General features: G+C 41.2%; 1 protein-coding gene across 7 annotated transcripts in view; it reads right to left on the bottom strand.

Moving 5' to 3' along the window:
- The window catches only part of SRPK2 (SRSF protein kinase 2), a 239,223-nt gene that overhangs the window by 19,960 nt on the left and 205,546 nt on the right, over window positions 1-13,717 (bottom strand). For all 7 annotated transcript variants that reach the window (XM_040343512.1, XM_040343508.1, XM_040343510.1 and 4 more), the window contains 3 exons: window positions 4,039-4,139; window positions 3,848-3,955; window positions 1,360-1,429 (listed from right to left, as the gene is read on the bottom strand). In XM_040343512.1, the coding sequence (XP_040199446.1) occupies window positions 1,360-1,429; window positions 3,848-3,955; window positions 4,039-4,139 (279 nt within the window). The remainder of the gene's footprint in view (window positions 1-1,359; window positions 1,430-3,847; window positions 3,956-4,038; window positions 4,140-13,717) is intronic.

A 13,717-nucleotide genomic window follows, 5' to 3' on the forward strand; every position in this document is an offset into this window, starting at 1 on the left:
GAACTCCTTCATACCAGGGCCATTAATATTACCATCTTAGGGACCCCCAGCTCACTGCACAGTGTCCTGCTTGGAGTGTGGAAACAATCCTAATGTGCTTTCAGTCACATCTCTCCTTAAAGTGGCAGTCTCTTATCTCTAGTTCAACCTGAAAGTTCTCAGCTTTGAGTGCTTTCAGGATCAAAGACCGTATTCTATATTTCAACAAGGGCAGACAGAGATCAGAGTGTGCCTGTCTCCTAGTAACCACATTAGATATGAGCAGTCTAACTGTATATAAACGTTAAGATGTTCACTTTACCATGGGTCATTGACATACTGCATTTATGCTATATTAGGTAGTCTTAAAGGGGTTGTAAAGGTTAATTTTCTAAATAGGTTTCTTTAAGCTAGAGCATTGTTGGTTCACTTACCCTTTCCTTCGATTTCCAATCTAAATGTTTTTTTTTTCTTTGTCTAAATTTCTCACTTCCTGTTTCTCCTCAGTAAACTTCACACCATCATCCGAGAGGTGTTTAGTCAGCCAGAACAGCTTACTGAGGAGGAACAGGAATTGAGAAATTCAGACAAAGAAAAAAAACATTTAGAAGCGAAATCGAAGGAAAAGGTAAGTGAACCAACAATGCAATAGCTTAAAGGAATCTATTTAGAAAATAAAAAATGAACCTTTACAACCCCTTTAACTATTGCAATATTTGGCCTATGCAGCCAAAATAAGAGAGCATTATTGTGATCTGCATACAGTGGAATGCAAAATAAACTTGAGGTGACCACAAAGAGAGACAGGACATCTGAATTAAGGCAATAACTGATTTAAAAAGCCCTCTAGTAACCCATATATTCACATCCTTCGGTTGGCCATACATGGGTCAGTTTTTTCATTCAGACAGCGGGTTGAATGGAAAAAACTGAGCAAATTGCCCCATCCACACACTCGATATGGATGTAAGAATCCTGCCCACTGTGTCACTGTACTCCGACAGCGTGGACACTCCCTCACCATCAGAATAGACTGCTCTGCAGTCTACAGCCTACAGCACTGATTAAGCGAGAAAATATCAACAGGGTGGCTGAACAGAAGTTGATCAGTAGATCGACTTCTGCCCAACCACAGTGGCCGCACATGGATCAAATTTCTCTCTATGTCAGCTAAACTCACTGTAGCTCTACTGATTATGATCAAAGGACTGTGACCTAGATAGACTGGATTGAATTCGCTAAATTTTGCTAAATGGCTCCAAGTAAACAAAGGATAGTAGCAGCAGTTAATTAGGAAAAAAGGAGTAAAAGCCATCACCATTGTAAAAAGATGTGTATGTGTAATTCTAACTAATCTAACTAATTGTGAGAAATACGCACCTTCATCTCTGGAATAATCTTCTCCAGAATGTGGTTCAAATAAATAGTCACCAGTTGCAAGCTCAAATGCCTGTGTGGGGTAAAAACAAAAAAGTAAAACACAGATGTACACATCTTTAAAGCAAAACTCTCACCCCATTCATTTCTGTCACATCTGCTTCTGACTTTGGAAAGTCTTTGGTGGAAAACTGCTTCAGAATTCTCATTGAAGGGCAGTGCAGTAGGCACACTTGTCTGTAACAGACCTAGTCTCACACTGTTGGTCTTAGGCCTCATTCACATAAGGCAGATTGGTTGCCACAGAGTCCGCCAGCTCAGCGGTAGAGCTCTCTGTTGATCTCCGCTGAGCCGGCGGATGACAGGTCCCTCTCTACTCACTGAGCGGGGAGGGGCTTGTTGAGTGCTGCCGATTCCTATGGAGAGATCGGACGAAAACGGACAGATCTCACCCAATCCGCCAGGACCAATGGCCAACGTATATCGCCATATACGTCCGACTATAGTGGATCGGATATCAGTGGACATGTCTCTGTTGCTCCTTCCTCCAGAGTAGTACCACCCCAAGACAGGAAGTGTGTTATTGGGCAGATCACCAAAGTGAAAAACAAGCCACTCAGTTTAAAAAAAAAAAAAAAATTAAAAGGCAAAACATTTGTGGATAGACAAATCTTATTATACGCCTTTGTTCCCTTTTTTCGTTTAAGTGATTATATACCCTCTTTTCTTAGCTGCATAAGAGCTGTGGGAGGAGAAACAGCAATATACTGAACCCAGTGAAAGGCTGTGCAGGGAGGGAGTGTTAGCAGAAGTCTGCTCATTGGAGGATAGCGCACCGAGTTTCCAGCACAGCACAATATATTTTTGTTTTTGGGTGTAATACTACTTTAAAACACTAGACTCAGGAATTCCTCTGTGACTGAATGTTTTGCAGGCAGTTGTGTCGCTCTCCATGTGCGAATACAGCGTTTCTTAAGCCTCTTACACACAATCGGATTTTCATCGGACAAATCCGTGGAATTTTGTGCGACGGGCGTTGGCCGTGAAGTTGGTATGCATACAGACGGCAGATTTTTTTCAGTCAACATTCACGAAACTACGCATTTTTTTCAGCTCTTTAGCGCCACTTGGGCAACTTCTGCTGTTGTCTCATGGTTAGCATTGGTTCGAAGCATGAGTATTTGTACTTTGGATTTTATTCCGACGGACTTGTGTACCCACAATAGGATGATCTAAAGGCACGCATTTGTTGTCGCAAAATTTGAGAGCATGCTAAAAATCCAAAAGCAATTGTCTGATGGAGCGTACAAACAGTCAGATTATCCGACAAAACCCTGCCATCACACATTCCGATCGTGTGTACGAGGCTTTAGTGCGTACAAATGTCTTGCAGGGTTACTTAAAGTAATTGTTTTGATGTGTGCCGTATTATCCACTTAAAGTGGAACTTTAGTCAGAAAATTAAGTCCACTTCAGGCTGGCCCCTTTTGCAGTTGAAGCCATGTAAAAATAAGTATCTATACAGTTTAAAATCCAGTAATACACCAGTCTCACTTGGCTCTGCAAATGCTCAGTTGCTCTCAATTTTTAGACACTGCTGAGTTTATATATGCAGATCTGCTGACAGCATTAACCATTCAAGGACCGCCCCACACATGTATACTGCGGGAGGGTCGGCCCTCCTGCGCGAAATCACGTACCTGTACATGATTTCATGCACAAGGTCTGGGGCATGCACTGCCAGGCGACCCACTTCCGCTGTGATTTTTTTCCCCATCAAAAACATGTAGCAGAATTTAGAGAGCGTGGTAACACACACACACACACACACACACACACACACACACATATATATATATATATATATATATACACACACACACACTTATATATATATATATATATATATATATATATATAAGTTAGCGCGATCCACTTATCCTATATAGTTTTCAAACACTCAGTTCACAGGGGCGTATGTTTTACTTGATTGCAGCAAACTTAATAATTATATACTAAATGGTATCTTGGCGCTGGTAACACATTTTTGCATATGTAGCAGAATTTAACTAAATAAAAGGAGGCAAATGTGTACTTTCTTCACAAAGCCTAAAATTGCATTCCCAGAGCTGTGTCCAGTAAAATGAGCAAGTAAGGGACAAAGTCTCCTAGGAAACACAGTGGCTGAATACTAGTATTTAACGGTGGCCAAATGCAGCATGCACAGATCCAAAAGGCTGCCTCTTCTTGTAAACATCAGAACAGAATCTTTCAGAATTAAATCTGGACAGCAAAGCCGACTAGATGAAGCAACAAAATGACTGCAATTATTCGATTTAGACAAATGTGCAGTTTATGCAAACAGATGGGAAATACAGTGTGTAGATGCACTATAGGGCTTATATTTTTCCTATACACCCCCCCAGCCCCCAATGACCATACAATGTATATGTCCATCTAGGATCAGATACAACTAACAAGAAGTTCTCACCATACAAGCTGTGCTCCAAATGTCAGCAGGGGTGCTATAGCCAGCTCCTATGAGAACTTCTATGGAGCGATACTGTCTTGTCTGTATGTCTTCAGTGAAGTGTTTGTGCTGCACAAAAGGAAACATACACTTATGAATAACAGGTTTTAATTTAGGTGACCAATACGCTCATTCAATTCAGGTCTACCTACCACCCAGCAAGCATTCCCAAGATCTGCAATTTTAACTCTAATAAGGTCTGCATTTCTTGGATCCAGTGGGTTCACCAGGAGGTCTGCAGCACGTGTTTTATCTGCAAAATGAAAGAATAATAAAAAAAAAAAATAGTCATTAGAAACAAAAACATTGTTCGGATTTACATAAACTTAAATAAAAGAAAGAAAAAAAAGAAGAGAGGGTACAGAATCTCCATTACTTTAAACCAGCTAGATCTTCTCAATGTTACAACAAACACCCATTTTGTTTCTTTTTTTCATATGTCAGTAGAAGCTTATGGTGCCTGGCTCTACAATTTGTTCAACCCTCATTTATGTAATATTTTACACTGCCCCTGAAAAAAAAAGACACCTGTCAAAATTTATAAAGGGATTGTATAGTGAATCTTGTACCTGTTTTTTTTTATTATTTTTACTAGGACATACTGTATATGATGATTGTGTATTTAATCCAGCTGGCATTAGATACAGTTGGGTAAAGTTCCACACATTTTGTGCCACCTTCGTTTGATAAAAAAAAAAAAAAAAAACTCTTACTCGCAAATTTTGTATTTCTTGCTTAAGTGAGCCACTCCGATGTCATCTTTCCTGGTTTGCGGGCTCCGGCGCTGTGATTGGCCGGAGCCGTGATGACGTCACTGCCGCGAATGCCGGTCATTTAAGAAAAGACACCAATGCCCGTTCCTTCAGTGTGATTGCGCCTATGACGTTGATGTACATAGTAAATATCTCCTAAATGGTGCAAGTTTAGGAGATATTTACAGTACCTATGGGTGAGCCTTATTATAGGCTTACCTGTAGGTACAAACAGGAAGACTTTACTTCCTCTTTAACCACTTGCCGACCAGCCGCCGTCGTTTTACGGTGGCAGGTCGGCTCCCCTGCGCGAGAGCACGTAATATAACGTCGGCTCTCGCGCAGGCCAGAGGCGCGTTCGCAGCGGGCGCGATCGGTGCCGGGCACACGCGATTGCTCGTTACAGAGCGGGGACCGGGAGCTGTGTGTGTAAACACACAGCTCCCGGTTCTGTCAAGGAGAGAAATGCTGATCTTTTGTTCATACAATGTATGAACAGAAGATCAGTCATTTCCCCTAGTGAGACCACCCCCCCTCTACAGTTAGAACACACCCAGGGACCATACTTCCCCTTCACTGCCCCCTAGTGTTAACCCCTTCACTGCCAGTGGCATTTTTATAGTAATCCAATGCATTTTTATAGCACTGATCGCTATAAAAATGTCAATGGTCCCAAAAATGTGTCAAAAGTGTCCGAAGTGTCCGCCATAATGTCGCAGTACCGAAAAAAAAAATCGCTGATCGCCGCCATTACTATTAAAAAAAAAAATATTAATAAAAATGCCATAAAAATACCCCCTATTTTGTAAACGCTATAACTTTTGCGCAAACCAATCAAACGCTTATTGCGATTTTTTTTTACGAAAAATATGTAGAAGAATACGTATCGGCCTAAACTGAGGAAATTTTTTTTCTTTATATATATTTTTGGGGGATATTTATTATTAGCAAAAAGTAAAAAAATATTATTTTTTTTCAAAATTGGCGCTCTATTTTTGTTTATAGCGCAAAAACTAAAAACCGCAGAGGTGATGAAATACCACCAAAAGAAAATTATTTGTGGGGGGAAAAAAACGCCAATTTTGTTTGGGAGCCACCTCGCACGACCGTGCAATTGTCAGTTAAAGCGACGCAGTGCCGAATTGCAAAAAGTGCTCTGGTCTTTGACCAGCAATATGGTCCGGGGGTTAAGTTAAAATGTAAATACAGATGGATCGTATAGACATAGATGAGCATTGATCTCCCTCTGTCCAAGATTTCAATGACAGCATCATGCCTGAAAGATATCTATTGCTGTACTCTCTCATCGGAGAACCTACAGTTCTCTGGAAAATACACACACACAGATCAGCCATAACTTTATCACCACCCACCCAATATTTGATAATTTCCAGCTCTTGCTGCAAAACAGACCCTTTTCTTGGCAAAACAGCCCTGACCCATTGAAGCATGGACCTCTCAATGCATGCTGTGGCACCTGGAACCAAACTGTCAGTAGCAGATCCTTAAAGTCCTGTAAGTTGTGTGGTAGGGCCTCCGTGGATCAGACTGTTTTCCCCATGCAAATCCTACAGAGGCTTAATTGGACTGAGAGCTGGAAAATTTAGAGGCCAAGTCAACACTCATTTTGCGTTCCTCAAACCATTGCTGAACCATTTCTGCAGTGTGGTAGGGCACGTTATCCTGCTGAAAGAGGCCACTGTCATCAGGGAATACGGTTTCCATGAAGATGTGAACTTGGTCAGCAAGAAGGACCAGGCCTATTTCTGACATTTGTTGTTTACAAGTTAAAATCTGTGGAAAAATACACTTTTTCTAATAAACAATACAGTAAAGTTAATAAAATGTTTGTATAATTTAAAAGATGATTTTACACCAAGTAAATTGACACCCAACATCCTGCCCATCAGTCCAGAAGGTTGGATCGTTTTTGCCACTACCGATCTCTCCGGTAAGAAGGGAAAACAACTGGGAAGCGGTGTGACGGGGGGGGGGGGTGCACTTCTCCTGCCACCCATAAAAGTGATCCCATGTCGCCAAGACCACTTTTATCTGAAAAAGGATTGCCCACTGTGTAAAAATATACCAGGGTTATAGCAGCCATCTGCTGCCAGAACTACGTTATACAACATCAAAGTAATGACATATACAGTGCATCCGGAAAGTATTCACAGCGCTTCACTTTTTCCACATTTTGTTGTGTTACAGCCTTATTCCAAGATGGATTAAATTCATGATTTCCCTCAAAATTCTACAAATACTTCTCCATAATGACGTGAAAGAAGTTTGATTGAAATCTATGCAAATTTATAAAAAAATAAATAAAAAAAATCACATGTACATAAGTATTTACAGCATTTGCCATGACACTCAAAATTGAGCTCAGGTGCATCCGGTTTCCACTGAACATCCTTAAAGTGGATGTAAACCCAATTCATGAAATTTGAGCTGGGCACATATATCTGCAGTATTTTATCTCTCTTCAAAAGAGTCCCATAGCTCTCTCCTGACCCGTTCCTCTGTTACCAGCCTGATAAATCCTGACAAATTCTCGGACACATCAGATAAAAGCAGCCTGAAATTTGACCGGGGAGGTTACTATAAATAGATTAGCAGGCAGCTGGTCCTATTACAAAGCACCTCTGATAGTCTCTGCCTATGTGGACAGGGGGTGTGTGCACCTTTCCTCCAATCAGCAATTTTGGCTGTATGTCCAGACATTACACTCTGTGTTAAACAGGAAGAGAACATTTCCTAACATGATCTGAACTTTCTAACAGTATATAAATGTGAAGACAGCAGATATACATGTAAAGCCTATGTAGGGAGATTTGGTTAATCTCTGTGTTTCATCTGAGGCTGTTCATTTCACTGGGTGTATGGAGGGTTTACATCCACTTTAAGTTATTTCTACAACTTGATTGTAGTCTACCTGTGGTAAATTCAGTTGATTGGACAAACTGAGCGAACGAGGGAGAAGGGCCTCAGCAAGGGAGGTGACCAAGAACCCGCTGACTCTCTGACAGAGCTCCAGCATTTCTCTGTGGAGAGAGGTGAACCTTACAGAAGAACAACGATCTCTGCACCGATCGGGCCTGTTTGGTAGAGTGGCCAGACAGAAGCCACTCCTCAGTAAAAAGGCACATGACAGCCCCGCCTGGAGTTTGCCAAAAGGCACCTGAAGGACTCATGCCATGAGAAACAAAATTCTCTGGTTTGATGAAAGATTGAACTTTTTGGCCTGAATAGCAAGCATCATGTCTGGAGGAAACCAGGCACCGCTTATCACCTGGTCACTACCATCCCTACAGTGAAGCATGGTGGTGGCAGCATCATGCTGTGGGGATGTTTTTCAGCAGCAAGAACTGGGAGACTAGTCAGGATCAAGGGAAAGATGAATACAGCAATGTACAGAGACATTCGTGATGAAAACCTGCTCCAGAGCGCTCTGGACCTCAGACTGGGGCAAAGGTTCATCCTCCAACAGTACAACGACCCTAAGCACACAGCCAAGATAACAAAGGAGTGGCTACAGGACAACTCTGTGAATGTCCTTGAGTGGCCCAGCCAGAGCCCAGACTTGAACCCGATTGAACATCGCTGGAGAGATCTGAAAATGATATGCACCGACGCTCCCCATCCAACCTGGTGGAACTTGAGAGGTCCTGCAAAGAATAATGGGAGAAACTTATAGTATCATACTCAAAAAGACTTGAGGCTGTAATTGGTGTCAAATGTGCTTCACCAAAGTATTGCTCAAAGGCTATGAATATTTATGTATATGCGATATAATTTATTTTTTAATACATTTGCAAAGATTTCAAACAAACGTCTTTCAGGCTGTCATTATGAGGTATTGTTTGTAGAATTTTGAGGAAAATAATGAATTTAATCCATTTTGGAATAAGGCTGTAACATAATGTGGAAAAAGTGAAACGCTGTGAATACTTTCTGAAATCACTGTATATACAGTGGGCAGTCCGGAAGTGGTTAACATATGTGAAGGATAGGACCCAAGGATTCCCAGCAGAACATGCCTAAAGCATTGCAGTGACTTGCCACTTCAGACACAATGGGCCAGATGCACAAAGAACTTACGCCGGCGTATTTATTGATACGCCGCGTAAGTTCTACGATGTGCCGTCGTATCTTTGTTTTGTATCCACAAAACAAGATACGCCTGAATGTGGGCTAGATCCGACTGACGTACGTCTTAGTATGCCGTCGGATCTTAGGTGCATATTTACGCTGGCCGCTAGGTGGCGCTTCCGTTGATTTCCGAGTAGAGTATGCAAATTAGCTTGATACGCCGAGTCTCAAACGTACGTCCGCCCAGCGTATTTTTTTACGTCGTTTATGCAAGGCTTTTTTCGGCGTAACGTTACCCCTGCCTCTATGAGGTGTACGCAATGTTAGGTATGGATGTCGGGACAGCGTTGAATTTTCCGTTGTTTGCGAAAATCGTTCGCGAATACGGCTTTGCGTAAGTTACGTTCACGTCGAAAGCATTGACTATTTGCGACGTAATTTTGCGCATGCGCACTGGGATGCATGCGCCGTTCGTAAAAAGCGTCAATTACGTGGGGTCATACCAGATTACCATACAACACGCCCACTCCAAGCCTACGTTGAATTAAGCGGGCTTACGCCGGCGCACATATGGGAGTAAGTGCTTTGTGGATACCCTACGAGCCACTCTGAGTTACGGCGGCGTAGCACATATGAGATTTTACCCGTTTTTGTGAAATGTAATGTTTTCCTTGACAAAAATCTAACCGAGGGTGTGCTCTTCAGTATACAGCTATACTTTTCTTCAGTCAAGTTAATCCTGTGCTGATCAACAATTCCAGAAAAGTAAAGAAAATCCCTAGGGAGAGTATTTCCATCACCACAAAGATTACGTTTTATGCTTTGTTGCTTTAACCTCTCCTAGAGCCAACTCCTCACAAACTCTCTGTCTGCACCCATAAACTTCACATTTTTCATCCATATGCATGACTTTCTTCTAGCCATTAACTAAGAAATTTCAGTACTGATTGTGCCATGCTAAATATTTATCCTTTTTTTATTACTGCTAAAGTAATTTGAACTGCCAGCCTCCCCTGAAGACCAATGTCTGCCATTTGCCTTGTGCAAACGTGTTTCCTTGTTCACCATTTTTTATTTTAATTTTACACAGATTGAACATTGCAACGTCCTAAAGCAATTTTACATTTTTTATCATTTCTAAATAATACCATATTTTATAACCGAGTTTAAAAATGTACTCGCTTTTATAAGTGATGTAGTTAAATAAGTTGTAGGACACTTTAGGTTTTGGGTCTATAATTTAGAATAAAATAAATTATATTGGAGAACCTTGTTGATGCTGGGGACCCGAAACATCTAATTATCTCTTATAACTCTCAGGGACTCTTTCCTTGAGGTCCTAGGTCTAAACAATCTCTGCAGTCATCATGAGGAGACCCCACTCTCACTTTAGGATCTTAAAATTCTAGTATGCAAAATGCAGCACGGAGTGGGTACAAGCAAAGGTAGGTTGTAACAGAGGCAAGTCAGGACTTTTTCCAACATACATTAATTTTTTATTTTTTTTTCAATTGGAAATAACTTTGTAAACATTTTTTTTCAATTTTCTTTGTATTTTCCAAACCAAGTGCATATGGGGCACAATATCTCATCCTGATTACAAAATATTCTGTAAAACGACAAACTCACAAATCTAAGAAATTAGAAGAGAGCCTCCAAAAGTTTTGGTAAAACCTGCTTCCCCAAGGTATGCCTACTTCTTTAAGACCCCTTTCACACCTAGACCACCCCGGTTAAGCACCGCTCGCTTTAGCGGAACTTTACCGACGCTGCAGAGCCACTTTGTGGGTGGGAGCAGGGCACTTTTAACCCCAAAGAAGGTGTTAAAGAGTTAAAAGTGCCAGTGTTGCGGCGCTTCGGCAGTGCTGCCCATTTATTTCAATTATCAGGGCGGTTTGGGAGCGGTGTATAGACTGTTTCCAAACCGCCCCAAAGATGCCCAAAAAAAGTCCTGCAAGCGCACCACCCCAGTGTGAAAACACTCGGGCTTTCACACTGGGGAGGCATGAGAGGTGCTTTACAGATGCTATTTTTAGAGCTAAAACGCCTGAAAAGTGCCTCAGTGTGAAAGGAGTCTGAAACCCAACGTTAATTATACTAATTACTTCAGAGGATATGGTTCACAATGGTTTCTGTAACCTTGTTGCCAACTGATAATCTTTTTTGTATATCTTAACAGAGTCAAATACAATTATTTCTGCTTCCAACTGTTTGCTTTCTGTGTTCCCTTGAGTATTTACATAAAAAGCCCCTTTTTACTAATCTGGATATTTATGTGTTGTCATCAATTTAACTGTACACACCGCTGTGCAAAGATCAGTAACCGAGCGATGAGTACAGAGCCATAAAACAGAAATAGAACATTTTACCTATGCATACTGTAATTTATGCCCATGTTTTTACGCATATGTACACATATGTTGCAATACTGCCAATGAACAATTTTAAGCTTGAATATGCTTACGCGCCTTTATGCTCCATATTTCCAGAACTTTTTGTCATAAAAGGAAATCTGCCTGATTAAAATGCGTTGGGCGAGACCTTTGTGATGTCATCCTGTCTGCTGGAGGATCAGTGGTGGCATTCTCGCATTGCAATGCTGTCTCATTATGTGAGTGCAATACATATAAATATACTGGATTTATGCGGTTTTACACTATAGTTTTTATCCCTTGGTTTTCTTAATTTCATGTGCAGTTTTTGATTGAGAGTGAACAGGAGGGGTTTGGAGCCTACCATCCTTGTCAGAGCACTACATGATCTCTTATTTAGAGATCACACACAGCTAGTTAAATGCACAGTGATGGTGGATCCATTGGGGATCATCACGAGTGTGTAGGGTTATATCTTTAATGGGAGCTTGATTTTTATCGGAGGACCTTTATTTATTTTTTCAAATGGGACTTCCCTTTACAATTTCTGTTAATTTGATCACGGTTATCCGAACACTGTTTTTGTAGGTTTACTAAATTCATCAAAATTGATTTAAAGCAGGGGTCGACAATGTCCAGGCGTCAGGTCGCAATTGCGACAAGAAATTGTGACCTGGTGCCTGCCGGTAATTGAGGCCGCGGCTTTGCGACCTACAAGGCCACTACCTCAATTACCGGCCGCCACGATGGTGCGGCGGGGGAGATGGGGGCGCACAAAGGCACAGGATCTTGTGTCTCCGTGTGCCCCCACCTCCCCCGCCAGGCGATCGCGGCGGGCCCAAGCGCTTCCTTCTGTGAGCCGACGCCATCTGGTGGTGGTCGTTGGCATTACAAGTTAAACAGAAATTCTAATGTCATTTTTCACTGCCATCTCCTTTCCTCTAATTAGAACCCCTAAACAATATATATTATTTTTATTCCAACACCCTAGAGAATAAAATGGCGATCGTTGCAATACTTTCTGTTACGCCGTATTTGCGCAGTGGTCTTACAAGCACACTTTTTTGGGAAAAAATACACTTTTTTAAATAAAAAAAAAAAAATAAGACAACAGTAAGGGCCCTTTCACACGGGCGGATCAGTAATGATCCGCTCCGTGTGTCCGCTTTTGCTCAGCGGGGATCCTCCGTAAAACCCGCCCTGTCTTTCCTCCGCTCTCCCCTATGGGGGATCGGAAGAACACGGACCGTATGTCCGTGTTCATCCGATCCGCCAGACGGAAGAAAAATAGGATTTTCTTCCGTCCTAAAAAACGGATGTTTGCGGAGGCGGACGATGGTCATCCGCTGACACCCGCAATCACATAGGGACCAATGTACGTTCCGTTTTCATCCACAACGGATAGATGAAAATGCACGTCTGAAAGGGCCCTAAAGTTATCCCAATTTTTTTTTAAGTTGTGAAAGATAATATTACGCCGAGTAAATTGATACCCAACATGTCACGCTTCAAAATTGCGTCCGCTCGTGGAATGGCGACAAACTTTTACCCTTTAAAATCTCCATAGGCGTTTAAAAATATCTACAGGTTGCATGTTTTGAGTTACAGAAGCGGTCTAGAGCTATAATTATTGCTCTCACTCTAACGATCGCGGCGATAACTCACATGTGCGGTTTATACACCGCTTTCATATGCGGGTGCTACTCACGTATGTATTCGTTTCTGCGCGCAAGCTCGTCGGGACTGGGCGCATTTTCTGGCTCCTAACTTTTTTAGCTGGTTCCTAGATTCCAAGTAAATTTGTCAAACCCTGATTTAAAGTGATAGTGCACCAATATTTGCATTTTTCCCGAGTATAAACATTAGTAAGTTCTTACATTCATTTGCAACTGGCCTGCACAGGGAACAGCACCTGTAATGCTTTTACCTCAACTGTATCATTGTGTGCAATATTTTTCTTTTGAATAGTTTATTTTGTAATTTTCTTTACAAAACTAGATGTATCAGAAGAACACAACCCCAATACAAAAAAAGTTCTGTGTAGAATCTACATAAAAACATAATGCAATGATTTGCAAATCTCATAAAACCATATTTTATTCACATCAGAAAACATATCAACTGTTTCAAATGTGAAAATGTACCATTTCAGGAAAAAAAATAAAAACGTAATTTTATAATTGATGGCAGCAACACTTCTCAAAAAAGTTGGGACAGGGCAAAAAAAGCTGGCAAATCACGTAGTGACAATAGAACTGGAAGAACATTTTGCAACTAATTACAATGCATCTGTGAAGTATTCACATCGCTTCACTTTTTTCCACATTTTGTTATGTTACAGCCTTCTTCCAAAATACATAAAATTCAAAATTTTCCTCAAAATTCTACAAAAAATAGCCCATGACAGCATGAAATTTGTTTGTTTGAAATCTTTGAAAATAAAGTAAATAAAAAGAATATCACCACATGCAAATAAGTATTCACAGCCCTTGCTCAATACTTCTAATGCAACATCTCCAGAATTCGACCCTTTCTGACTAATGACAACACAAAGCAACTTATTCACTCCTTGATTATTTCCCGCCTTGTCTAGTGCAACTCTCTCCTTAATGGCCTAC

Source organism: Rana temporaria, chromosome 3, assembly GCF_905171775.1.
Source record: "Rana temporaria chromosome 3, aRanTem1.1, whole genome shotgun sequence".
NCBI lineage: Eukaryota > Metazoa > Chordata > Amphibia > Anura > Ranidae > Rana > Rana temporaria.